We start from the raw sequence: 27,691 nt of genomic DNA on the forward strand, positions 1-27,691 counted from the left end.
ATGTATCGCGTGTTGGAGAGACAAGTAGGAAAATAGAAATTTTTGAAATTCTTTCAAATGGTAGGGAATGTTAAAAAATATAGTAAAATAATGTGTGTATTTAAATAATTTTTCCGAATAATATAGGTCTAATTAGATAATTATTCCATAAATGATTGAGATAAGAAACTCAAAAAATAAAATAAAATAATGTTTTTAACTATTTAGCTCCAAAAAATAACGACTACACGTGTAGGTACTTCAGAACAACAAAGTTAGTTATGTGTAGCTTGCTTTACCTTTCTTCATTCGCCAGCTAACCGTTAAATACTCATCGCCGGCGATCTGTAAACTCCGATCACTTTTCCGTCACCTTACTAACAATGTCATGGTTGGGTCGATCAATCGCCAACTCCCTGAATCTCGACGACGACACAAACAACGTCGTTCCACCTCCCAATCAAGATCACTCAACTGACAATCCAAAATCGGAAAATCATCAACAAATAGACGATTTATCTTCACCGACATCGACTTCACGTGGTGTTAAAGAGGATCTGTCGGAGCTAACTAAAACACTAACCAGTCAATTTTGGGGAGTCGCGTCATTTTTAGCTCCACCTCCACAATCCGATTCGTATAAGCCTCTAGATGACTCCAAATCGGATCCGGGTGAGGAGGAACCCGACCCGGCGTCGGGGATCGTAGGTCTTCAGACTGACTTTGCTGAAATCAGTGGGAAGTTCAGGAGCGGGATATCTATACTGTCCAACAATATTGCGGTGTCGGAAATTACGAAAATGGCGTCGAATTTACTGCAATTGGGACCGGAAGAGGAGGAAGGCTTTGATCTGGACAAAGGTGTTGTTGGTGTTACGGAAGAAGTAGTGGTTTTCGTAAGGGACATTGCGATGCATCCTGAAACTTGGTTGGATTTCCCTTTGCCCAAAAATGAAGATGAAGAAGGTGTTTTTACTTTTGCAATTTCTTTTATGTGTTTCCTTTTATTTTGAATTCGTTAAAATTCTTCCAATACATTGTTGATTGTGAGAGCATGGTTTCCTCCTCCCTTTTTAGTAACAAAATAAACGGTCTGCTTTGACTGTGTTAGAGTGAGTTAGAGTCAGAGGAGGATCCACGTGTCCACGTGAGTGCACGTGCACCCGCTAAACTTCGAAAGAAATTATATATATACACACACACGTTGAGATATGACATATATTTTATTAGACACTCTAAGACACATTAACTAATTGAGTGCACTGATTTAAACGTGTGCATCTCCTCTTTTCGAGGTGAGAGTATGAAGTGCCGGCTTCAAACTTGCGACCTCATAGTACAAAGTAAAGTTCAAAACCATCACTCCACATAACAAAGTTTATCTAATTTAGTCATTTAATTCATATTTATATGTTAGTATATTAGTTTTATATTTCTTTGTTTAATAAGATTATCACACGAATCAATATATATAGGGTAACGTGCTTTAACTAACATGCATTAGCTGTTGGCAATGCACCCATCGTCTTCAAATTCTAGGTTCGCCTCTGGTTAGAGTCACATATTGATTGGGAAATGGACCTAGCAATCATCTCTCATGAGTTGGCTTTTGGGTTGAGTTAGTACCAGATATCATATCTTTGTATTATATTAGAGCCAGATTTATCCCTATTTGGGTTCCCGATTCACGCTCCAGTTGAGCTTGGGGATGAAGGTGTTAGAGTGGCTTAGAGTCCCACATTATATGGACTTAGGCTTAGTGTTTTGAACCCGAGACATCCTGATTCCCAATCCACTTCATTGACCACTAGACCACACCGTTGGGTGTCTGAAACTACTATCTATATTTTAGCAACTACTATCATGATATCATATTGCAATCAATATTGCTGTAGAAGGTAGAGGCAGCAGATTTGTTTTGCACATCGATTTGGTTTGCCAAGGAAATATACTATGTGCCATAGAGTGTTAATTGTTGTTGTTCTGTTTGACTGCATGAAAGCAAAAAAATCTGACTACTGATTATCAGAAAGAATGATTTCCTTCTTGCTTACTGGTATATATAGTCTTGGTGTGCTGTTTATATACAGCCTTAGTGTGCTGAGTCTCCAAAATTACTACCACACCCGTGAAGGATCCTCCAAAATGCACTGTTTCTGGAGGATTCGACACGAACTTAGAAAATATTTCTAAAGAATCTGAGCAACATAGGTCCTTGTGATCCTATCACTTTTGCAATTTTATTTCTCCTTTTTATCATACTTTCTTACTATGCAGCTGTTATACTAACAATTCCACTTTTAAGTACCTTATGAATAATTAGCAATTCTACTTTTAAGAATAACACATGCATATTGACTTTTTAGTCTCATTTTCATTGGCCTATATTCCTGCACAAGGTAGGAGTAAGGTGTGCGTACACACTACCCTCCCTAGACCCCATTGTGGGGTTACATTGGGTATGTTCTTGTATATTCGAATCTCGTTTGTCCGAGCTATTTCTTGAAACTGTTTTCCCTCCATCAATTCAAAACTAATACTCCCTCCGTCCCTTTTTACTTGTCAAATTTTGACTTGGCACATCTATTAAGAAAACACTGATTGATATAGTGAGTTTATCATTTTACCTCTATTAATTGATAGAATTTTAAACATATTTACTCACTACATTTTTCAAAGACATTAACTCAATGTTAATAAATTAAAAAAATTGTCCTTTCTTGATTTTTCAAAATTGACAACTAAAAAGGAAAATCAAATTAGGAAATATTTGACAAGTAAATAGGAACGGAGGGAGTATAAATTATGCTATTTGTTGTCTTTCGAATTTGATGTGGCATTTTCTCTACCAATTCCTGAATTCAGTAACATTTCAAACTATAAACGTTTCTTTAACAATCACAGTATAGACTGATCTATCTCTATGTTGAATTATTACTTTAGACTTAAGATTACATGTCTACACTAAATTCAAACTCTTCTATATTTGTTACTAAGTAGAGGAACACCATAATAGCTCTTATCAACCATTCTGTTCTACCGTTTGATCCCAGGACCTCTAAACTTCCTAAGATTACAATTCTAGTAACATTAAGTTGGTATGTTTGTAAAATAAGAAGAAAGAACAATAACAGTTGGTAGGAGTGTTACGTCTCCCAGCATAGTTATTGTACTATGTGTCCTTTGTATCACACTGGTCAGCTCACACCATTTATCGTATGGATTTCCTTTTGATGTAGATTTCTACTTATCTGATGCACAGCAAGAGCATGCCTTAGCTGTTGAACAACTTGCCCCAAGATTGCCTGCTTTGAGGATTGAACTCTGCCCAATTTACATGAGTGAAGCTCGCTTTTGGGAGATATACTTTGTACTCCTTCACCCTCGACTGGATAAACAAGATGCTAAGCTTTTGTCAACACCACAGGTAAGGCAGTCTCATGTACACATAATGATTACTCCCTTTCTGTTGTCTTTGATGTAATTATTTGCGACTGCCTGCGTATATAATTGAAGATACTCCATGTGTCTCTTACTGGCTTTAATTTATCTGCTGATAACACTAATTGACAACTACATATTTTTCCTTTTATTTTTATTTCATTACTACAAGGATGAACCCAATTCGGAATATGTACATAAAATAAAATGCCTATTAAACCAATTATAAGAATACCAGTTACAGTATCTATTATCCAAAGAGGAATCCTTCTAGTAGTACTGGCCATGTACCCGAGTTCCCTCCTGATTTTATCAAGTGATCATGCTGTTCTTTTTCCTTGCATAGTTGCCTCCCGTGAAGGAGGCAGAAATTTTACAAAGGGTGTTCAGGAATCACATAGGTAACCAAAAAAATAAATTGATGAATGGGTGCACTAAATTTTTTTTAATTAAATTATTTAATATTGATAATTAAATTTTTTTAATGAATAAATATATCAAGATATTTAAAATCAAACTCATAATATTTAGTTTTAATGTTCATGTTTAATTTAATATGAAGTGAACGTGCAGAAAAAAAAAGTGAAAGGGAAGAGAAAATCCAGGTTAGAATGAAATCACTGTTATGCTTCAAGCTTTAACCAAACTTTGGTGACAACAACAATAACTACGAGACATGAAAAATAGAGAGCAGAATCAAATGAATTTTTTATTAAAAAAAATTCTATATGAAGCCTTTTTTGCTTTTAGTAGCTTTATAGAAAACTTTTAGAGTTTGCTTATTGACTTTAAATTAAATAATTACTTATAAGTTTTAATCAAATTTTAATGAAAAGAAAAAGAAACCAAAACCAAATCAATTAAAAATTCAATTGACTACTAAATTTTTGTTTATTTTTCTTAGAGTTTTAAGTTGTAGGTCTCTAATTAAAGATTATATTTTAATAGATAATATAGTTTTGAATTATTTCAATTTTTTTTAATTAAATATTAAGTATCTAGAAAGTAATTAAGAGCTATTTTAAAAATGTTTAAAAGATTCTTTAAACCAGCAACCACTAAGATTCGAACCCGTGCACATTGGTTGCTGAAACGTTAGCCTTTCGTAGGCACCTGGTACCACTACACTACATCACCTTCTTGTTTTAAGGGTGTCCAAAATGTGATATTTAATCATTTAGAATATTATTTTACTTGTATGTACGGTATAATTTACCGACGAAGGGTGTCGGTCTGACCACCCTTAGATACTGTAGCTCGCTCCTGTAATGCCTCCTTCCTGTTTTTTGCTATTTTGTGTATAAACAGATGCTTGGTTTCATCATTTTGTGTGAGAATGAGTGATCTTAATCACTAGCACTGCTAATGCTATTTGTGTGCAGGTTGTCAAAGCCAGGGCCTCATTGGCACAAGAGTTGCATAAGCGAACTAAGCCAATAGAAGAAGACTGGCCAGAGAAGAGGACTTCTGAATCAAATGACAGAAATGACTCCGGGCATGAAGAGATTGTCTCAGTGCCGTCCACTGCGCTTTCTGCAAATGTGGTTCAAGAGATGTCTAGTGTGGAACCAAGCACTTTTACTGGGGTACCTGTCCCTGGTACCGAGAAGCAGCCTGTCCTTGGTACTGAGAGCCAAGTTGTTGACAAAGCTGTGGTTGAAGGACTTGTTACCCATAGTAATGTTGGAAAGCAGCCTGTAATTAGCAGTGAAATCCAAATTGTTGACAAACCAGTGGTTGAAGGAGGACTTATTACCCATAGTAAAGTTGAAAAGCAGCCTGTGATTAGCAGTGAAATCCAAATTGTTGACAAACCAGTGGTTGAAGGAGGACTTGCTACCCATAAGAATGTTGAAAAACAGCCTGTGATTAGCAGTGAAATTCGAATTGTTGACAAATCTGTGGTTGAAGGAGGACTTGCTAGCCATAAGAATATTGAAAAACCACAATCTGTTTCCACTAGTAAGTTAGAAGAGAGTGATGAAGATGATGGTGATGATTGGTTAAAGGAAGAAGGCGCAGAATTTGTAGGTGTTAGTAAGACCACCATTCCTGTTGACAATGAGGAGGATGTATCATTTAGTGATCTTGAAGAGGACAACATGGATGTGCCTGCAAATGTTAAGGAAGTAAATTACAGTTGTGAGAAGGACTCTCAATATTGTGTTCAGTTGAGAAAAAGCTCCACCAACTTGTGAAAGATGCCAACCCTTTTGGATCCATACCCCTGATAGCAAAGAGCCCAGTGACTGGCTGAATGCTGATGACACTGAGTAAGATTTGAACATAGTTTTCCTCCCACTCATTTCTTTTTATGCTTTGAGTATTTTTTTGGTTCTAAACGCTGAACTTTGCTCTCTGGAGTAATGATTCTAAAACATTAAGTTTGTACATAGAACACGAAATGAAGAATTACTAGTTTTTTTTTTTTTTTAAATTACATTTGACAGTGCAAGCCAATGAAGGGGGCTCCATTGAATCACCTTCCTTGGAAAATAATTTAGGTTTCAAGTTTGAAAGTTTTGTACCCCTTATGAAATTCCTGGTTCAGCCACTGACATTTCGTACGATAGTTTCAGTTACCTTCATAGTGTTAGAAATTGTTGGAACACTTGCAGCTTGGATGCTATATGCAATTCTGATGTAGCCGCTTTTTGTTTGTTTAACCTGTGGAGGCCTGAGCATAACTTTGTTTTAGGCATAAGAATCTAGGGAGACCAGGTTCTATCTAGCATCTAAGCTCCATTTTTACACATTTGTGATCGGGGTGTTTCCATGTAAGAACAGTACATTGTACTCTTTACTTACTGCTTTTACTTCGTTGGAACACGTTAGACAACTTATTTCATTCATAGATTAATTTAAAATAAATCACTAGGTCGTGTGGAATAACACTCCCTTTGCTTATTGAGCTGGGATGCCACCTCGGACTTGATGACTCTTCATTATCGTTTAAGGTCGAACAGCTCCCCAAGTCCATTGACTTAAGGTGTCTAATTGTGTGAGGGATCGAAAGAGTGAAATAGAGAACTCAGCTTATCTTTTACCATGTATAATTCAGGTTACACAGACTGAATGAACTTGCAAGCCATAATTCCCTCAATCATATATGCCTAAGTTGATAGAATGTAGTAACTTCAAAACAGCTAACGTTGAAATATTGGCAAATCGTACTAGACGCTTCACGCTTGTATCCTTTACAACTCCTTGTGTCTGGTTAGACCATCTCCTACCCTCCTCTATTTCCATCTCTATACTCTACATTTGGAGGGGACAAAAATAGAGATGGGTAACTCCAGCCCATCTCTATTATTTCCTCTAAACTCTATATTTGAAGGGGTGAAAAGTGTTTCTCCAAATTTTGAAAACTACTATTCATCATTTCTATTTCACTTTTTCATTATTTTATACTATCTATATTATGTAATGAATTTAATTTAACATAATATAAATCATATAAGTGTCATGACCCGAATTCTCGAGTCATGATAATTCCTACTATAACCCATCAGTAGGCAAGCCGACCCATATCCCGGAAATACGAGTAATGGGATGTAAGGGAAGAAGACCAATATTTAGCTAAAAACAATAATAAGAACACAAATGAACGGGCGGAAGCAAACCAAAATTATATACAAATAAAAGATCCCTCCCAAAACATGGAAGTCACATGTACAGAGCTACTACAAAATGAGTACAAGTCCCAAAAGTGGACCACAGAAGCAAGACTGTCTCAAAAAAATAAAAGACAAGTCATAAATATAAACAGAGGGAGATGGGAAAATCTAGAACGTTGTGTACTCACCCTCGCCTCCAATCAAGACTACAAAAGGCTCGAGATTAACGCTGATAGATGGTGCTCGGACTTGTATCACGAAAACAGATGCAGAGTGTAGTATGAGTACCAAAATAATAGGTACCCAGTAGGCACCATAGGCTGACTGAGCAAGAAAAACAAAAGTAATCTGAAATGCGAGAAACTAAAATACAACTAGAGACAAGAACAAGAAAATCAATAGGTATTTACACAAGCATACTCACACATAAAGAGAAAGAGAGATCCCAAATAAATCTGCCGGGCTCCCACAAAATCGATGAGTACGCACGTGCACAAGTTTAAAAGCAACAACCCAAACGAACTCCCATAAGCCCAATAGGAGCGAGGACAGTTGAAATGAAATGAAGGAATCCGACGTAGTGCCAACCGTGGCACAATTTCCCACGGACTTGAATCGGACCATTTCGAGAGCCTAAGCTTTTAACCCAAAGCATGAAAGAGTTGAGGAATTGAACCGAATGAATACGAAAGTATCAAGGAGTTGAACCGGAATTTGGAATAACCAAGGATAAGGATAATCGTGGACTTGAACCACGCGATGATATGATCAAGGACTTGAATCGAGGTGAAAGTAGCTATGGACCCGAACCAAGGTTGAAAAAAGCGATGGACTTGAACCACAACTAAGTAAAGCCAGGGACTTGAACCGAGACTATAATACCAAGGCAAGGACTTGAACCGCGCCCGATGGAGTGAATTAGGGAGTTGAACCATGAATAGAGGCGAATCGGTCATAATTAGGATCAATGATTAGCTGAGCATCACGAGGAGTACCCCCAATTCGAGTGCCATCAATAAATCACTCCAGCACGAACCACATCTAACCAGAATCGACGAATAGACTTTAAGAACCAAGAATCAAGTGATACGGGACCGACGAAATTAGGGAATCATAGATATACGATTCCAAGAGCTTTGTTACTGCCTATCTAAGGCCCATACTATCAAACTCAAATCTGCTATATCAGTCTACAGGGAGCTAAGCCATCCGAAGTGACGTCAGAGAAGTTCCTAGGCTTAGCAGTTCCAAAAATGCGCAAGTCTATGGCAATCACTAGTCTAAGCCTAGACTAAAGCAAAACATGCTTCCAACGATATAAACCAAACACATAATATACACCACAAGGTATGGATGATGAACAACAACAGGAGACATGCTTCATTAACCCGAATTTCCTGAAAATAGAACCTTAGGCATGGTTTCTAAGAATTTAGCCTGATCAACACCCAAATACCCCCAATTTCACACAAATCATCTAAGGAGGGGAAGCCGTAGCCTACCTGTATGCCGACTACGCGCGTTCTAACTTAAGTAACCAGAGCTTTTCCCTTCTGTACGTCCTCAGAATGCTTCCACACTATCAACAATAGAATCATAACATCAGTACGATCGTTTTAACACTAAAATTATCAAATTTGAAGACAGACCAATTTTGGAGTAAAAAATGAGAATGTGGGACGCACTTTGATAATTTTGGAATTAACTCTGTAAAAAGGTCCTAAACACTACCTCAAACTTGTGTTCCAGAATTGAACACAATTCGAGGCTAAAATCAGTGGGAAATAAGACACGCAAGAATTTCATAGTTTAAGCTTAAAATTACATTAATGGCAGTAGCTATTAGCATGATTTTACACAAAATATGAGTCCCCCACACTTTCCGAAGTCCCCAATGCATTTTCCCAATAATTCCCCACAATATAGCCTTTGAATCACCCAAAACGGAAAATAAATGAGAGAGTTATGGTTATGCAAAGTTTGGGAGAAATACTGATCGCATCTGGTCTTAAATTAAAAGACCAAATGAACTTGTTCATCGCAATCGCGGAGCACTAGGCTCGAGATCGCAAGCCATTGAGAAATTCCTCTTCATGATCACGGAGGGAGTATCGCGATCGCGATAAGTCAATCAACATGACCCTCGCAAACACAAAGGCCTTTGGTGGCCCGCACCAGTAAAGTGCTGCAACATCACTTTTGGCCAAGTCTAAAGTCCCAATGGGGTGCTTAGAATTCGCTCGGAATTCCGTACATGCAAATGAGATATGCTACCCCACCAAATTTGATGTTCCGGACTCAATGACACCTTTGAAATTTTCATACGAGGTCATTTTAATGAAAAGTGAGTCCCATATCCAAGTACCATATTTAGCCCATTTCCATAATGGGCCTCGGGATTAGACCGGAAGCTTTAAGAAGCGAATGAAGTTTCATTCTATACCAAACTCGACATTTCGAAACTAACCGCATTGACGAAATTTTCATCCGAGCTTTTTTTCAAGAATGTTGACCAAAGTTAATCTTAGGCCAAATTTCAAAGGCTAAAGCGCCAAATGCCCGAAAACTCGTACTGATTGTCTCGATACTTGTGCCGACAATGTTACTAGCCTAATTTAGCAATTTCGAAGCAGATAAAACTGTCAAAATTCGATTCTGAGGTTGTTTACTTGAAGTAATGTACAAAGATATTTTCCCTGAAGTGATGGAACCCTAGTTTGCCTAGCTACCGGCTTGTTTGATCATCACCGCCTCCTATGGCTGGACTGGCCACCGGTCAGCCACCTCTTGTGACTGACCAGAGAAACCTCTCTAAATTTCCTCTTCTTGGTCACCCTAACAAGCCTACTAGTTCCAACTCTCTCATCAAGCCTGATTTGTCCTCATGCTCTAATGAATTGCCTAACGTTAATAATGGTAATTCACAAGTCATGGAACAATATGCAAACATTGTTAAGGAAAATAAATCGCCAATCCCTGCTACACCTCCTGTTGAACCCATCCCAATAAAGAAGATCTTCTATAAGAATGGAATTCCCAGAGTTACATGGACAAAAAAAGAAGTTGATCGAATGAATACCATTGAGAATTTACAATATGCGGTGGTTGGTAAATTCAGGTTGGAATTAGATGACCTTCGGACTCAAATACCCAAGTAATGTAATGTAAAAGGTGATTGTAAGATTGGTTTATTGAGGAATAGACATATGTTAATGAGATTCAATCTTCAGGAAGATTTTATTAATGTAATGTCAAAACCAAGCTACTACATTCTTTCTAAAGATAGATATTCACATCTGATAAGGCCATTGATATATGATGAAAAGTTTAATGTAGAGGAGGAGATTACTCAAGCTATAGCATGGATTTCTTTTTCGGATTTTGAAATCTACGTATTTTGTTAAAGAATCCATATTTTCACTAGCCTATGCAATTGGAAAACCTTTGAACCTAGACTTAGCCACGATTAACAAGACTAGACCTAGTTGAGCTAGGGTCAAAGTGCAGGTGGATTTACTGGCTGATTTCCCTAAATTTGTAGAATTGGAAGTTGTTAATGAGAAGGAAGGAACCTCTAGAGTTGAGAAAGTGAAGGTGCAATGTGATATGGTACCTAAATATTATAAAGAATGCAAGCTTCAAGGTCATGATGAACCAGAATGTAGGGTGTTACATCCAGAACTAAGGATTAATATAGAGGTCAATGGGAAAAGGAAGCACATAGAAGAAGGTGAGAAAGCTAAATCTAATGAAAACCCTGTAATTAGAATGGGAAATCAATTCAAAAGATGAAATCCTACTAGTAGGAGGTTCCCTGTGAATAAGAATGGGGAAAGTGGGAGTGAGAACAAAGTTGCTGGAGGGAAGGAAAGAATTACTACGGCTAATACCTTTGATGTATTAGCAGATCATAATAATGACAAGGAAATACTACAACAAAGCTGTACAGTAGTTACAAGAGAAAGTGAGCAAATTGAGGAGACAAATACAAATACAACAATCACAAATGTAGGGGAGAATGAGAAGGAGAGTACTGATAAGATGGGGAGCACAAATGAGAGCAATGAGCTACAAATATCAACAAAGGAGTGGATATCAAAGTCCTTTGGTAAGCAAGAGAATAAAGAGCATCAAGGAGCAGCTACTATTGTTGATCGGGAGCATAAATCCAGTGTTCTTGATGGTTCAGCCTGTGAAGTAGAGAATGAAAAGAGGAAATCAGTTGAGGGAAGAAATCATATATTAGCTGATACAAAGACTGGTGCTACAGAAGAAGATAATATAGAGGGCAATAAGGAGCAACAAATAGAGATATATATAGGGCAAGAAAATCAGAAAGATCTTACTATTTCAAAGGAGATGGTAAATGAGATGGATCAACAACCACTTCAAGTTATTACAGCAGAGGAGGGGAGGTTTCCACCTGATTATGTACAGCAGCAGGTCTGGCAGATTGAAAGAGATACAGGGCAAGAAACCAAGGAGGTTGCAGTCCCAGGTGGCCAGAAATCCCTCCTATGAACAGCCTAAGTGCAATTGTGTCACATCAAAGCCATCAGAAAGAGTATGTAGGCACTTTTGCATTATCAAATATTGAAAGCAATTATGATGAAGATAAAGAAGAAGAAGACAACAACAACAGCATCAACAAAGTAGGCACAGAAGCAGGTCTATCTCCAAGAGTTATGGCTAAAGCCAAGAAAGGTAGGAGCAAGGGAGAAGCTATAAGCAGTAGCATACCAACAAGGATTCAGGCCAAAAGGGGGGTGAAAGCAGTTTCTAAATGACTTTGAAAGCTCCTTTTTGGAATATTAGATCTGTTAACACTCAACATGCAATTCATAGGGTTCAAATGTTAAACAGACACCATAAATTTGCTTTAATTTCTCTGATGGAACCTTTTCAGGATACTAGTCATATTCAAAGATACAAAAGAAGGCTGGGAATGAATTATGTGATTTATAACTGTAATGGTCATATTTGGATCTTTATCAGAGATCACATACAGGTTGGACTTATATCAGACACTGAGCAACAATTGACTTTGCAGCTGACACTAGAGGATGGTAATCAAATACTCACAACAGTTGTTTATGCTAAATGCAATGCTAGTAAGAGGATGAGACTCTAGGATGATATTTATTCTCTAAGTCACAATTTCTCAGTTCCTTGGGTTGTGGGTGGAGACTTTAATGTAATTAAGGGTGCAGAAGAAAAGATTGAAGGCTTACCTGTTTATCCTTCAGAATATGAAGATTTTGCCTTCTGTATTAACTCTTGTAAGTTGCTTGATGTACACTTCTCTGGAAGCCCTTTTACTTGGTGGAATGGGAGAGTAAATGATGAATGCATTTTCAAGAGGCTAGACAGAGTGGTGGTTAATCAAAGTTTATCAGATTTGTATGGAGATACCAATTTGCAGCATCTGGCCAGAACTGGTTCTGATCATGAACCATCATTACTGACTTGTAGGTGTAGCAATCATAACATTGTTAAACCTTTCAAGTTTCTGAAGTTCTGGACCGAGAGAGAGGACTTTAAAGAGGTGGTTCAACAAAACTGGGTAGCTAAAGATGTGGGAGATATATTTATTCAATTAAAGATCAAGCAAAAGAGGACAAAGCAAGCTTTGTCTAAATGGAGTAAGGAGAATTTTGGAGACATTTTCAATCAGTACAACAGACCTTTGTGGTCGGGCCCTTCCCCGGACCCTGCGCATAGCGGGAGCTTAAGTGCACCGGGCTGCCCTTTTTTTCAATCAGTTGATAATAAGGGAGGAAATTGTGAAAGTGAAGGAGAAATGTTTTGAAGAATATCCTTCTTCTGAAAATAGAGCAATTTTGCAACTGGACCAAGCTGAAGTAAAACTATATCTGCATTGTGAAGAAGAGTACTGGTGATAAAAAGCTAGTATGCAATGGTTTGAGGAAGGGTATAGAAATACCAGATTTTTCCACAGTTTAGTCAAGGGAAGAAGAAAGAGATTGGCTATTCACAAGATGAAGAGGGTTGTTGGGACATGCGCTGAAGGGGATAAAGAGATTGCAGAGGCGGCAGTATGTTTTTTTAAGGATTAGTTCACTGGGGGTGCTACTGACTCTGATTTTTCTTTGTTGCAGGATATGTTCCTCAAATAGATCAAGATGATAATGAGAAACTGAATGCTCTACCTCTGGAAGCTGAAATCAAGAAAGTTGTATTTGAACTGAATGCATAGAGTGCTTGTGGGCCAGATGGGTTCACAGGACATTTCTATAAAGTGTGCTGGGATATTGTTGGTTCAGACATTGTTAAGGTGGTTCATGAATTCTTTCAGGGTTCATCTTTACCTAAGTCTATTACTCATACTAATTTGGTTCTACTACCTAAAAAAGATATCATTCAATCTTTCACTGACCTTAGACTAATTAGTTTGAGTAATTTTCTTAATAAAATTATCTCAAGGTTGCTTCATGATAGATTGGAAGGGCTGCTTCCAAGACTGATTTTCCCCAATCAGTCAGGTTTTGTGAAAAGGAGAAATGTCACTGAAAATGTGCTTTTGGCACAAGAAATAGTCTCAGAGATTAGAAAGAGAGGGAAGCCTGCTAATGTGGTTATCAAGCTAGACATGGCTAAAGCTTATGACAGGGTGGATTGGAAGTTCCTGATTAGAGTGCTGGAGAAAATGGATTTCAATAATAGGGTGCTGGACATGATCTGGAGGTTGGTGGCCAATAACTGGTATTCTATATTGATTAATGGGCAAGTTCATGGTTTCTTTCACTCCACTAGAGGGGTAAAGCAAGGGGATCCTCTATCTCCTGCCTTTTTTATATTGACAGCAGAAGTACTATCCAAGGCTCTTAACTCTTTGTTTAACAACTACGAGTTTAAGAACCTTGGATTACCAAAATGGAGTGATGAGTTAAATCATCTTGCATATGCAGATGATACTATTATATTTACATCTTCTGATAAAAGATCCTTACAGTTAATCATGGATACACTACAATTGTATGAAGCTCAATCAGGTCAGCTTATTAAGGGGAAGCGTTTCTTTTACATGTTCAACAAGACAGCATCAACAATTGTTCAGGAAGTGAAAGATATCACAGGTTTCAATAGGGGAAAGTTTCCTTTGACATATTTAGGGTGTCCTATTAGACATGCTAAAATGAAAAAAGGTTCACTTTACTGAGCTAATCAAGAAGGTCCAAAATAAATTGCAGTTATTAAAAGGAAGGTTGCTTTCATTTGGAGGAAAATCAATATTGATCAATTATGTTTTACAGAGTATCCCTATATATTTGTTATCTGTTATTTGTCCTCCAAAATGTATTATTCATAAGATTTTTGCTAAATTCTTATGGAATTTTAAAGAGGAGGGCGGGGCGAAACACTGGATTGCTTGGGATGAGATATGCTTACCAAAGAATGAAAAAGGACTTGGCTTCAGATCTCTATTTGATGTCTCAAAAGCACTCTATGCTAAATTATGGTGGAATTTTAGGACCACCAACACTTTATGGTCTAACTTCATATGGAACAAGTATTGTAAAAGACATAGGCCACAAGTGGTGGAATGGAGAGGAGGCTCTCAGGTATGGAAACTCATGTTACAGGCAAGAGACTCTATAGATCAGGAGATTTGGTGGGAACCAAGAAATGGGCAATGTAGTGTGTGGTTTGATAACTGGACACAATTGGGGGCTTTACATTATTACTTGCCTGTTAATCATGATCAAGGAAGTATAAAAGAAGTACAACAGATTATGTTAGAGGAAGGATGGAACAACAATGCTCTGGAAGAGAATTTTCCTACAGATGTCAGTAATCACATTATGTCTAACATGAGCAATATATTGAGATCAGATGAGAGAGATAAACCATGGTGGATGCCTACTAGGACTGGTAAGTTTTCTATGGGTAGTGCTTGGAATATTCTGAGGAACAGAAAGGATAAACAGGAGAAGATCATGCTTAATTGGGAGAAAGGTTTACCATTAAAAATCTCCTTTATGTTATGTAGATTATGGCATATGAGAATTCCTATAGGGGAGGTGTTGGTGAGAATGAGGATCACATTCAGTAAAATGTTGTATTTGCAACTCTAATGTAGAGGAGACATGTGACCATCTTTTTCTACATTGCCCTACAGCTTGTAGATTATGGAAAACCTTTGCAGATGCAGCAGGCATTCAAGGAACAATGGTACAACTTAGACAAGGAATAGAACTATGGTGGACTGCTGATTGTGGTAGCAAATTGAAGCCTATGCTTAATGTAGTCCCCAGTTTTATAATTTGACAGCTATGGAAAAGAAGGAATATTGTCAAGAATGGAGGAAGTATGTCTTACCACACTATGATTTTGGAGGTCAACAAAAATTTATATCTTTTTGCTAAAAAGAGATATTCATGGCTGAGAAACCTCCCTAATACATGGCCCTTGATTGTTAAATTATTGGAGGATTATTCTCCTCTAATAAGAAGCAGAGTGGTATATTGGAATTACCCACCTTTGGGGAGTTTCAAATGCAATTCTGATGGAGCCAGTAAAGGGAATCCTGGGCCTGGTTCTATAGCCTTTTGTGTTCATAATGAGGAAGGAAGTTTACTATTTGCAGAAGCTAAAGAAATAGACAATTGTACAACTATTGTGGCAGAAGTGAAGGCATTCAAAGTAGGATTGAAATATTGTCTTGATAATGGGATAGTACCTTTAATCATGGAAACAGATTCATTGATTGTTAAAAAGGTTTTGGATGGAGTGTGGGAAGTCCCATGGATAATATCAATAGATGTTCAATGTATAAAAATGTGGATGGTGAATACAGAGGTGGAAGTGGTTCATACTGTCAAAGAAGGATATACATTGGCGGATTTTTTAGCTAACTATGTTATTCATTTTGCAGGTACACCAAGTAAGAAGTTCTATAACATGCAGGAGTTACCTCAACAAGCAAAGAAAATTCTAGAGATGAAACAAAAAAGGATTCCGAATCTGAGGATCAAGAAAATGCAAAACAAGGCATTCAACACACAAACAGGCATGCGATAATAAGGACTTGTTCAATGTCAGAAGAAAACACATTTAGAAGCAGAAATTGATACTACTATACACAAAATACAAAACAGAGGATCACATATCAGGTGCAGTAGGGTTATCATCAGAGGGTCATCGAAAGGCAAACATACCTATTGGAGCTGGATCTCTTCACAGTGGTATTAGTTCTTCGAACTCATTCTGTGTAGAAGGAAGAAGCCATGGGGGTTTGAGAGGCAGTTTTTATCTTGATGCTTCAAGTTTTTTGGTTCGAAGCTGAAATCCATGTCTTGAGCTGAAGAAGTCTTCACCGATGTCGGTTCCATGGCGCTTGTGAGAGGTTAAGTGTCTATGTGGAATTCACTCAAGCTCATCAAATGAAGAATTTGAAGCTAAGGTGGAGGTCTCCTAAGGATGTAGATGAGGAAGAAGATGGGGTCGATTCTAGACCTTTCTCTGTTTGTCCTTAATCTAGTTTTTTTAATGTCTTTTTGTTAAATTTTTGTTTCTTTTTTGATGTCTTTTTGTTAAATTTTTAGTTAAACATAAAAAAAAATTAAAGACAAAAATACTCATTAATGCATTAATAAAGCATTTACAATAATAATTCAGTGAAATTCTATAACGTGGGGTCTAGAGAGCCTAAAGTGTACGCAGACCTTACTCCTATCAAATAAGACGACTGTTTTCCAGAGACACTCGCCTCAATAAAAGCATATATATTATTTAAAATTTGAGGTAAAAATAATTTTATATTACATAAAGATTTTGAAAAGAATATGAATTATATAGGGTGATTATGTAAAAAAAAAAGAAGAAAAGATTTATTTTATGAAATTAAAAATATAAATGAAATTAAAAATATAAATGAAATTAAAATAATAATATAATATTAAAGAGAGAGAAAAAAACATTTTTTTGGAGTAAAAAAAGAATTGTGTATCACTGTTGATTTTTTCTTTAATATAGAGATTCTTTATATTTTGAGATAAAAATAGAGATTTGGGTTTGAGATGGTCTTAAGGTAGAGCCAACATTTGAAACTATGGGTTAATTCTGAATTCTAGTAATTTTAAGTTACTGGATTCTAATTTGTACATTTTCAATAAATTTTAAAGGCAAACAAAAGGTTTGAACTAAAACTATTGAATTCTAGAGCTGACACTCTGCGGAGACACTTGGAAGATAGAATTTAATTGTCGAAAAAAAAAGAGGAAATTATGTTTTCTTTTTTTCCAACATTTTAATTCTATTTCTCAGAATCTTAGGTATCTCTTGATGATATAGAGCATATCTTTGTATCAGGTTACTTTGCACAACACATATGGAGGCACTTCTCAGGGTACTGGGGTCTGCAACACAGCAACACTCCTCTAAAAAACCTATTGATGAGGTGGTGGCTAACCAAAACTAACAATGAGCTACATAAGTTAGTAATGCAGGCCACCCCCATTTTTGTGTGTTGGAATCTATGGAAGAATAGATGTGCATGCAAGTATGGAGGCAAGAAGTCTAATGCTAATAGAGTAATATTCTCTATATCCAAAGATCTGTACATGCTTATCTCCACTGTGTATCCATATATTGATTTGCCAAGTAATTGGGCAGATTTGGTTACCATGGTTGAAAAAAGCCAACATGAAGTGAGAATAACCAAAGTATGCTGGACTAAACCACAGCCTACAATGATCAAGCTCAACACAGATGGGAGTGCCCTTAACAATCCAGGGAAGATAGGGGCAGGGGGCATTCTAAGGGACCATAATGGAATGTTAATATATGCTTTTGCATCCCCACTAGGCTGTGGTTCTAATAACCAAGCTGAAGTGCAGGCAGCAATTATTGGTATTCAGTGGTGCCTACAACATGGATACAGCAGGGTAGCCCTGGAAGTTGATTCTGAACTTCTAATCAAGTGGCTCAAACAAGAGGCTAAACCTCCATGGAACATTGTTGCTTATACTACTGAACTGCAGGTATTGGTTAGCAAACTGGAGACTTTCCAGTTCAGGCATATCTTTAGGGAAGCTAATTACACTGCAGATTCACTCTCAAAGGAAAGCCACATGAAAAGCTATACACAACACTACTACAGCTTTCAGCAGCTTCCAAGAGAAACCAAGGGACACTACAAAATGGACAAAGCTGGCATGGCTAGCTTCAGGAGAACCAAGATGAAGAAGATCAATCAACCACATTGAAGGAACTTCTTCATACCTTGAAATATTTACTGATTTTAATAATGATAATCAGGTCCATTGAAAAAGGGAGAGTCTCCCTAATTTACTGCTTTAATAGGATAATCTCCTTACCAATAGATTTAGGATTTAGAGTACCTCTCTCCTCCTTTCTTTTCCACTTGCATATGCAGGTAGTTGCAGGTCTGGAAAATTTCAAGGTGAGCAGCTGCATGTGGATCCTTGGAGAAACAAACTTAGCCCCATGGTGCAGCAGTAGCAGGATGAAACAAACTACAAGTGGAAGTTTGCCTAATCCAACTGCTGCAACTCATCTTTGGAAGGCTGTTAGAGGATGCAATACCACAGGATCATGCATAACGAGCCCTTTGTACTGCAACTTCAGCCTGCATCTTACCTTCCTCAGCAACAACATCCTGCAGCAACAAAGTCACAAAACTGCAACTTTCAGGGAACACATACAAGACAATAGTAGTAGCTATTATAACCTGCAGAATTACTTGCCTTTGTGTTTTTCTGTTTGTTGGTGCAGGGTGATTTGTACCAAGTGGACATGTCCAAACACCTCCAAACTTTGCAGGATTGCATCTTATACTAATTTGGACAAGCTCAACAAGTTTCATCTCAAAAGGATAATTGGAGACGTTAGGCGAGCGACGTTGAAAAAATCAGCAGTCTTAAGCCTAAAGAGAGAGAAACTTGGTAATTGGAAGCTCCAGCCTGGGAGTCAAACCTTCAAAATTTGCAGGGATAAAGAAAAGGCCATATATGCAAACATCATGAAGTTTCAGGTCAAACGGATAATTGAAGACGTTAGTCGAGCGACTTGGAAAAAGTTAATAGTTTCCAAAGCTCTTACTGAGGTCCCCTCCTGTTTGTTAGTTTGTGCAAGCCTTGTTTTGTTTGTTTTTGGTTGTTGTATTATTTCAGGTTCCTGGAGTGATGTATCAACATTCATTAACCACAAATACATAGAGAAAAGCACCAACATAAATTCCAACCACCCTGCAGCACTTAATCTTCAGCAGGATAGCATGTGCAGGGTGAGGTGCAGCTTGTGGACTTATCCAAAGGCCCCCAAACTTTGCAGGATTGCAGATCATATTATTTTGACAAGGCTCAAGAAATTTCAGCCCAAACGGACAATTGGAAGCGTTAGGCGAGCGACATTGAAAATTTCAGCTGTCTTAAGCCTAAAGAGAAAGCATTTTACTTTTTGGAACTTCCAACTTGGGCAAAAATCCTTCAAAATTTGCAGGGATAAAGAAAATACCACACATGCAAACATCATGAAGTTTCAGGTCAAAAGGATAATTGGAGACGTTAGTCGAGCGACTTGGAAAAAGATAAGAGTCTCCAAAGATCTTATTGAGCCCCCTTCCTTTTTGCTAGTTTGTGCAAGCCTTGTTTTGTTTGTTTTTGGTTGTTGTATTATTTCAGGTTCCTGGAGTGATGTATCAACATCCTTTAACAACAAATACATAGAGAAAAGCACAAATACAACTTCCAACCACCCTGCAACATCTAAGCCTCAGCAGGGCAGCATGAGCAGGGTGAGATGCAGCATGTGGACCTGTCCAAATGGCTCCAATCTTTGCAGGGTTTCAGAACATAATATATTGACAAGGCCCAAGAAGTTTCAGCCGAAACGGACAATTGGAGGCGTTAGGCGAGCGACATTGAAAATTTCAGCTGCCTTAAGCCTAAAGAGAGGTCCTTTTTTCCAACTTGGGCAAAAAATCTCCAAAACTTGCAGAACTAAAGAAAGGGCTGGTTGGATATATCTCAAGAAGTTTCAACTCAATCGGATAATTGGAAACGTTAGTCGAGCGTCGTTGAAAATTCTGACAGAATTCAAAGCACTCCTGGAAGAACTTTCTTTTTTGCTAGCTGGTGCAAATTCTTTGTTGCTTTTGGTTGTTTGTTGTATTGTTGCAGGTTGCTGGATTGATTCATCAACATATAATCCCACCAACTTATTCCCCATTTCACATACTGAACTGAGGAGACAACAACCTGGCAGCTGGGGAATTCCCCAACACACCAACACTACTCTCATGCCAAATTCCATGATGCAGCACCTGCAACACTGGATCCTTCCAAAGTGCAAGCCACCTTCAGTCAAACTTTTAAGCCAGGGATACATCACCAGCATTGGGATTCAGTCCTTCTTCTTCCACAACAACAGTCCCAGCAGCAGCATTAAACAACTTCAACAACTTCACTCCCATATTTGTGTGGCTTTTTGGTTAATTGTTTTGCTAGCTGCTGCAAATTCTTCTTGGCTTTTGGTTGTTTGTTGTATTGTTGCAGGTTGCTAGATTGATTCATTAACATGCACTGGCAACAACTACATAGAATACATCACAGATACAACCATCAAATCAAATAGAATATCCAAGACCACTGCACAAGGACCATCCTACTGGCTGTTTGGCTATTTCCTACCTAGGATTAGAGTAGTCTCTTTCTCCTTCCTTCCTTTCCTTCTACTTTTTGAATGTGCAGGAATTTTTACACATGCAACATATCAATCCACAGTTGAAGGGCCAGCCATGTGTGCTGCATACTACAGCAGTGTCAAGATGGAACAATCCACCATTTGGAGCTTGCAGCTTGTGGAACTCCCCAATGGAACCAGAACTTACATCAAAGGGATGGTGCTAGAGTGTCAGCAACTTAGCTTGGAACAACATGCAGACCCTCTTCTTGCAGATTTCTTTGGTTGTTGTATTTGTGCTTGTGCAGCACAGCAGCAGCAGTATACAGCACAGCAGCAGCATTATGTAGTAGCCTATTGCTTGCAGACTTCTTTGGTTGCGTGGTTTGTTGGTTTTGTTTGGCTGTGCAGGTACTCTAAGAAGTTGAACCACTTCCAAACAAAGACCAACAAACAGCCTAATTACAATGGCAACAACAAGGAGCTGCACACAAACCTGCACCAGCCCTTTCACTTCCCACAAGTGCTTCCCCTTTTGTTGGTTGTTAATGCAGGTTCACAGAACCCATTGCACACCTACTACAACTTCAAAGTTGAGAATGCTTGGCTTCTCAGGGAACCTGCAACCATCACCACCCACCTTCTGTACCTCCCATATGCAGCACAGCAGCAGCAGTATGCAGCATATGCAACACACAATGAGCATCTACAAGTCACTAGTACCTGGTACAGCAGCATCCAGATGTGTTTGCTTGTGTATTGTTCTGGTTTTGGATGCCTGTGCAGGTACCCCAAGGACTTGATCACCATCCAAAAGAGGAATCTACTACTGAACCTAAACTGCAACAACAAGCATAGTATCAATGAAGCTAGAGAGGCAGCAAGGAGCTGGTCACAGGAAGGCAACAACCATGTTAGGAATATGCATCAGCTTTCATTCCAGGCCAAGCTTTCTTATGAAATACCTGCAGCAACATTTCAGCAGCACAAGAATTTTAAAGCTCTTTGCCTTTGGTCTTTGGAAGCAACAAGGAGCTGCATACAGATGCACTCCTCACATTCATCCGGATGGCAGACCCTCTCTGAAACTGCTATAGGGGCTGCAGCACACACACAACCTTGGCTAATTCAGGCTCTCAATTTCCTCCACAACAACTCCAAAGCTGTTGGATACTATAGCTCCATATATTTCCTCTCATTTCAGCCCCCATAGCTGATAATCATGATTCTGATGCAATGGCATATTTCACCTGGATTTACTTGGTACGACAAGACTAAAATGAGCAAAGATGAAAAGAATTTTCCCATCCCATGCGAAATAGAAGTTTCGTATACTTGTTCTTCTTCAATGCAGCTATGTCTGGTACGTAGCATAGTTGGAATAGGACTAGTGTAGGTTACTTTTCTTTTTTCTCATGGAAGGGGAGAGTCTCCCTCATTTATGCTTTCATAGTTGAATTGTACCGGGAGGAGTCCTCTCACAGGTTTACTGCTTTCTAGTTATAGTTAGTCTCTTTTTTTTGTATCGGGGATGAGTTAGCCGACCTTAATAGGTTAGCCGACTTATGAACCACCATAGGATCGGAGGTAAGGTTTATGTCCCCCTCCTTGTATTTTTATTTTTGATTATTTATGTTAAGGCTTGGGGGTGTTGCTTAACCCCTGACTGTGCACGAGAGGTGGGAGCCTCGTGTAGGGTCTGTTCCCGTAACAAAAAAAAAAAAAAAAAAAAAAAGAATCTCAGGTATCATCATAGATGGTTAATGCTGGACAACCCTTGATGTAATGCTTGTCTTTACATCGGCAACAAAACTTTCTACTGCCAAATGATCCATGTGGAAAAAAACAACTAATTGTCAATGCAATATTGATGATTCAGTGGTAGAAAGTTTTGATGACGGTGTTAACAGATGAATGAAAGTTGGGCTTTGATCTAATTCATGAAGTTTGTACAATCGCCAAATACTATTTTGGTCAAAGTCTTATTCACAACTGATTATTATTTCAATAAATTTACTAGGCTAAAACTAACTTCTAGTAAGAGGCATCAATTGTTTTTTTATCCATACTTGTTGTGCATTGTTATATTTTTATAAGGTATGATGTTTTAAAGTTTACAACAAAAATCTGATAGTAATAATATTATTATGATTATTTCAAGTTAACAACTTAACAATGTGTATGTAATAGATTACCTTAAATCTTGTTGCATAAGAAATTTTATCTAATAATATAAAGATTTGAATAGTTTAATTCTAGGTCTAATATATTTTTACTATTGAAAAAAAAGAAACAATCTTCCTTTCCCTTATTTTTTTAAATAAAGATTTTGCACTTTTTTCCCTTGCAAGTTTCAATATCTTTTAAAGTAAAAATAAATGGATAAATCAATATTACAAAGTTTTTATTAAAACAAAAGCTATACTAGTCTCTACTTTGAGTCGTACTTGTATCACATAATTCAATATGTTATTATCAGATGTATAAGATGATTTATAATTTGAACTTTATGGGATTCATCAACGTCTTAAATTAATTTATACAACATAAAAGAGAAAAAAATATCTCTAATGTATGAAAAATGACTCACAAACAACGTCCTTCAACTTTTAGATCTAAAAATGCCCTCAACCTTTAATTTTTGTCTTAGGAATATCCCTCAAACAAATTTTGAATCTTGTTCAAATTATGCTCTGTGAAATAGTATGTGACCTATTATGATTTGTCCCTTTTTAATTTAGAATTGAATACAATTCACCCATATTTTGAACCAACCCATTCTTGACCCATTTTTCCTTAAACCCCCAATCCTTCATCCTCATTAGAACAAAACATTCAGCCCTTGACAATAGTCGACTAAACAATTTCTGTTTAAATGATTTTAAGAAAAATTGTGAATGTTCTCAAAGGTTCATTACATAGATAAATTAAAAAAAAAAAGGGCAGCCCGGTGCACTAAGGCTCCCGCTATGCGCAGGATCCGGGAAAGGGCCTGACCACAAATTAACTACATAAAATATGTCACCTCCTTTAATTATACAAATTTAGCATCAATAAGTCATAAAGCCTCATGTTTGTTCCAATTGACAATGATGTGTATAAATAAAAGAGATGACAATTTTTATGTGGTTAACTTATTTATGTAATAAGCACTTGAGAACAAGCATAAAAATATTTTCAAAACTTGAATCTATAATGTCTAGTAGGAACTTAAGATTTTCAATTGAAATAAATCGTATATAGTTCGAATCTCTAAATGAAATTAGTTGACAAATTTAAGAAATTATTGATATATTAAAACTTATGTAAATACAGGTTATGGAGATAACAATAACTTATAAAACAAACGTTTAGAGGTTATAAACTGTATGAAAATTAAGAGGTGTGAATTAGTACCTATAATTAGAACTGATATAATTTTTTAAAAAAATTAATTACTAAAGGTGAATCATAAATCTTACTTCCTCCATTTCAAGTAGGTACTGGAGCCACTCCCACTGAATCGACTCCTCAGTCTCCAGGTATTTAGCCTTTTGCTACTACAACCCCCAGGATGGAGGGAGCTTTAGAAATTGATGCATTCTTCCGGCCGGGCCCCGTGATGACTAGCACAAAATATGAGATATTGACCGAGTTTGTGAAGTTAAAGCCTCCAGTATTCCAGGGTACAAATAGCGAGGACGTGTTCGAGTTTATATTGTACTGCTATGAGAGCTTGCATAACTTGTGCATTTTGCAGCAACATGGGGTTGATTTTATGACTTTTTAGCTATAGAGGAAAGCCAAACAATGGTGGAGAGCCTATGTAGAGTGTCGATCATTAGTCTTGCCTCCGCTAACTTTGACTTAGTTCCACGCCTTATTTCTAGAGAAGTATGTGCCTCTAACTGTGAGAGATCACAATAAGGATTAGTCTCTATCTATGGAGCATGGTAGTATGTCAGTTGTAGACTATGAGGCTAATTTTCACGCTTTGTCCCGTTATGCTACTTAGCTTGTGAACATTGAGGAGGAGAGGATTCGCCTCTTTGTGAAGGGACTGAACACTGATTTGCAGGTCTTTTTTATGCATAAGACTTCAGTTGGTATGAGCTTCAACGAAGTGACAGAATATGTGAAGCAAATTGAGGGAGTTTGGCAGGTTAGGTAGGCCAAGACATTTTCTAAGAGGTCCAAGAATGTGTGAAACTTAACTGGTTCTTACTCTAAGGGTTTTGGTCATCAAGTGTACTCAGCCCATTTGATTTAGTCAACTTTTCCCATTTCTATTGGTGGTTACTCAAGGGTTCTATAATAATCATTGACTCAAGGTGGTCAAAGATCTTCTTACTCATCAACCAGCATGTCATCCCTTGATTACGCATATTTTAATTATGGGGAGCAGGGACACATTTGGAAGGACTTCCCTTACCCACGGCTAATTGGCTAAGCGCAACAACAAATAAAGGTCGTTGTATCAGTAGGTGGAGGTGGTAATGGTAGAGGACACTCAAAGGGTGAAAAATAAGGTTCAGAGAGGTCATATAGGCTGAGAAAATAGTGAAGCAAGGAGATGAGAGGTGGAACCATGTAGAGGGTTTACCCGTAACAATGATAAATCGCAGTGTTACACCTTTCTGGGCATGACTGAGGCTGAGGTATCAGACGCCATGATTACATGTACTGTCTTATCTATGACTGAATGGCCACTATTTTGTTTGATCCAAATTCTACCTATTTCTACATATCTGTTAAGTTTGCTTTGAGTCTTGACTTAATTTGTAATATTCTTGATGTACCTATCTGTGTTTCTACCTCGATGGGAGAGTCTGTGATAGTAACTCAAGTTTATTGTTCTTGCTTTGTTATGTTTATGGGTTGTTAGACTAGGATAGATTTGGTCATATTGGATATGGTAGATTTTGATGTCATCTTGGGTATGACTAGTCTGTAGTCATACTTGGGGTTGGAAGTGGCTCATAGGAATAATATTGGGGTTGGAAAATTGACTAAGTTTGGAACTGAGTTTACGAGTCAAGTTGATGACTCATAGGAATGGTGATGACTCGTAGAGTGAGTCATAGAGTTGATCTTTGATTTTGTAAAGTTGACAAGCCTCAGTACTTTCAAAAAAACTCAACAGGATGAGTCGTAGGTTGAATTACGAGTCATAGAATGGACTCGTAGAATTGGGTCCTGAGTTCTGGCTTTTGAATAAGTGAAGGGAGAAATTGACTAGTCATTTGTACGACTCATAGGAGAGTCGATGACTCATAAGGATGAGTCGTAGGGACCAAGTTTCATTCCAGTAGCCTATGATTTTGGTGCACTACTTTGACAACTAATATTAACAACCCGTAGATCAAATGACGAGTCATAAAAGCCACCTGTAGTGTTGTAAAGGGTGATTCTTAATTGTGAATAGGTGTTTAGTCCAATTATTAAGTGTGGGAATTGATTTGGAGATGATTTAAAGTCACAAGAATCCTCTAGCATAAAGTCGAGTGAAAGTTTCCTTATCGATTGAGTTTTGGTGAAAGATATTACTTGTTCAAACGATCATATCTCCTAGAATATAACGAATTAGTAGTCCATAACCTATCAAATTAAAGGTCTTTGAGTCTTTTTTCCAACGCCACCAAGTTTTTCTCATTTCAAGTTTGGAGTAAAATGTTATGATGGTTTTACTAAAGAATGCCAAATCAGAAATATTACAAACTTGAGTTACGACCCATGGAAATAAGTTACGAACCATAGAAATGTTTATGACCCGTAAATATGAGTCTTAAAAAAGATATCAAAGGCTCATAGTTTCAGCTTTTTCCAAGGGTTGACAAGATGAATTAGGTCTACAAGACGTAAACATTTTGACGACCCGTAAAGAGTGATTCATAGGATCTTCCATTTAGATTTTATGAGGGGTTGTTTGGTATTTTCCCTATAAGTTCCTTAATGTATTTGGACATTTTTGGGACTATGTTCTAAACTATTTACTACCCTAAGTATTCCTAAACTCTCATTCTCTTATTAACTCTCAAATATCACAAGTCTTCTCTCCTAAGGGCTCCTCTGAAAGGTCTTCTCTCACACTCAAGCTAGGGTCTCAGGCTCAAGAAGGTTTCTCTTTAATTTCTTAGTGGATTCAATCAAGGTATGAAGGAATTGATTCATGGGTTTCTTTCACCCATGAGGCCCCAAGGTTTTCTCAAAGTTTCTTTTAATTTCATTTGATTACGAATCCTAGTTTTGATGAATTGCATTGGGCTAATTTAATCTAATTTTTAGATGTTATCAATGATCATTATATGCATGTTTTCATATGAATTGCATGATTTTAATTTTAATTATGAATGCTCATGCATGTAGGTATTTCCAAGTTAAGATTATGAAGTTAAAGATGATTTTCATGAATAGATTATGAGTTTACTGATCTTCAAGTGAAGTTTTCATGATTTGAAGTTGAGATTATGATTTTTATGATGAAAGTTATAATATCAATCAAAGTTAAGATCAAAGAAGTTATTATGGTGTGATAAGTCAATCTATCATGTATGCATGTCTTACCCTAAGTTCCAAGTTTCATTCAACGAAAGCTTTATGAATGTTTGATAAGTTATGCAAATGAGTCAAAGGTGATTTTTGCAAAGAAGTTTTATGAATAATGATTCTATATTATTCAAGCAAGTCAATGATAGGGTGAGTTAAGGCCCTAAAAATGTTTTGCGAATAAAGATATGTCATGATGAAAGGTCTACACTCACATTACATGAGATAAAGTTAAGGAGATATTCTATGTTTATGTTCTTATGAAGAGTGGACAGGTAGTAGATATGACCCCTCCCATATGATGATTGAGTTTATGTTTTATGGTTTGTCTATTCTGTTGAGAGTTTACCTAGCAACGGGTAGACCTTGGGATAAGCATTCTCTCACGTAGCATAGGCAAGAGACCCAAAGAAAGATCCCATTATCCCATAACTACGTGCCACTATAGGATAAAGGTTTACCAA

General features: G+C 37.4%; 1 protein-coding gene and 1 long non-coding RNA gene across 2 annotated transcripts; one reads left to right on the forward strand and one right to left on the reverse strand.

Moving 5' to 3' along the window:
- Nucleotides 1–206: 206 nt before the first annotated feature.
- Nucleotides 207–6,168, forward strand: LOC129896728 (uncharacterized). Its single transcript, XM_055972688.1, has 3 exons — nt 207–945; nt 3,219–3,406; nt 4,803–6,168. The coding sequence occupies exons 1-3, from the start codon at nt 363–365 to the stop codon at nt 5,616–5,618; spliced, it is 1,587 nt and encodes a 528-aa protein (XP_055828663.1). The 5' UTR covers nt 207–362; the 3' UTR covers nt 5,619–6,168.
- Nucleotides 6,169–10,909: 4,741 nt separating this feature from the next.
- LOC129896591 (uncharacterized) lies at nt 10,910–16,537 on the reverse strand. Its single transcript, XR_008767999.1, has 3 exons — nt 16,217–16,537; nt 11,384–11,563; nt 10,910–11,227 (listed from the first exon to the last, which is right to left on the reverse strand). It is a non-coding gene; the product is annotated as an uncharacterized LOC129896591 (long non-coding RNA).
- Between the last annotated feature and the right edge of the window lie 11,154 nt (nt 16,538–27,691).

Source organism: Solanum dulcamara, chromosome 7, assembly GCF_947179165.1.
Source record: "Solanum dulcamara chromosome 7, daSolDulc1.2, whole genome shotgun sequence".
Lineage (NCBI taxonomy): Eukaryota > Viridiplantae > Streptophyta > Magnoliopsida > Solanales > Solanaceae > Solanum > Solanum dulcamara.

Bases quoted from the DNA above. Each gene is read 5' to 3' on its own strand.
- LOC129896728 (XM_055972688.1), top strand. From the start codon at position 363: ATGTCATGGTTGGGTCGATCAATCGCCAACTCCCTGAATCTCGACGAC. The intron at 946-3,218 runs GTGTTTTTACTT...CTTTTGATGTAG, and splicing joins CAAAAATGAAGATGAAGAAG to ATTTCTACTTATCTGATGCA. The intron at 3,407-4,802 runs GTAAGGCAGTCT...ATTTGTGTGCAG, and splicing joins AGCTTTTGTCAACACCACAG to GTTGTCAAAGCCAGGGCCTC.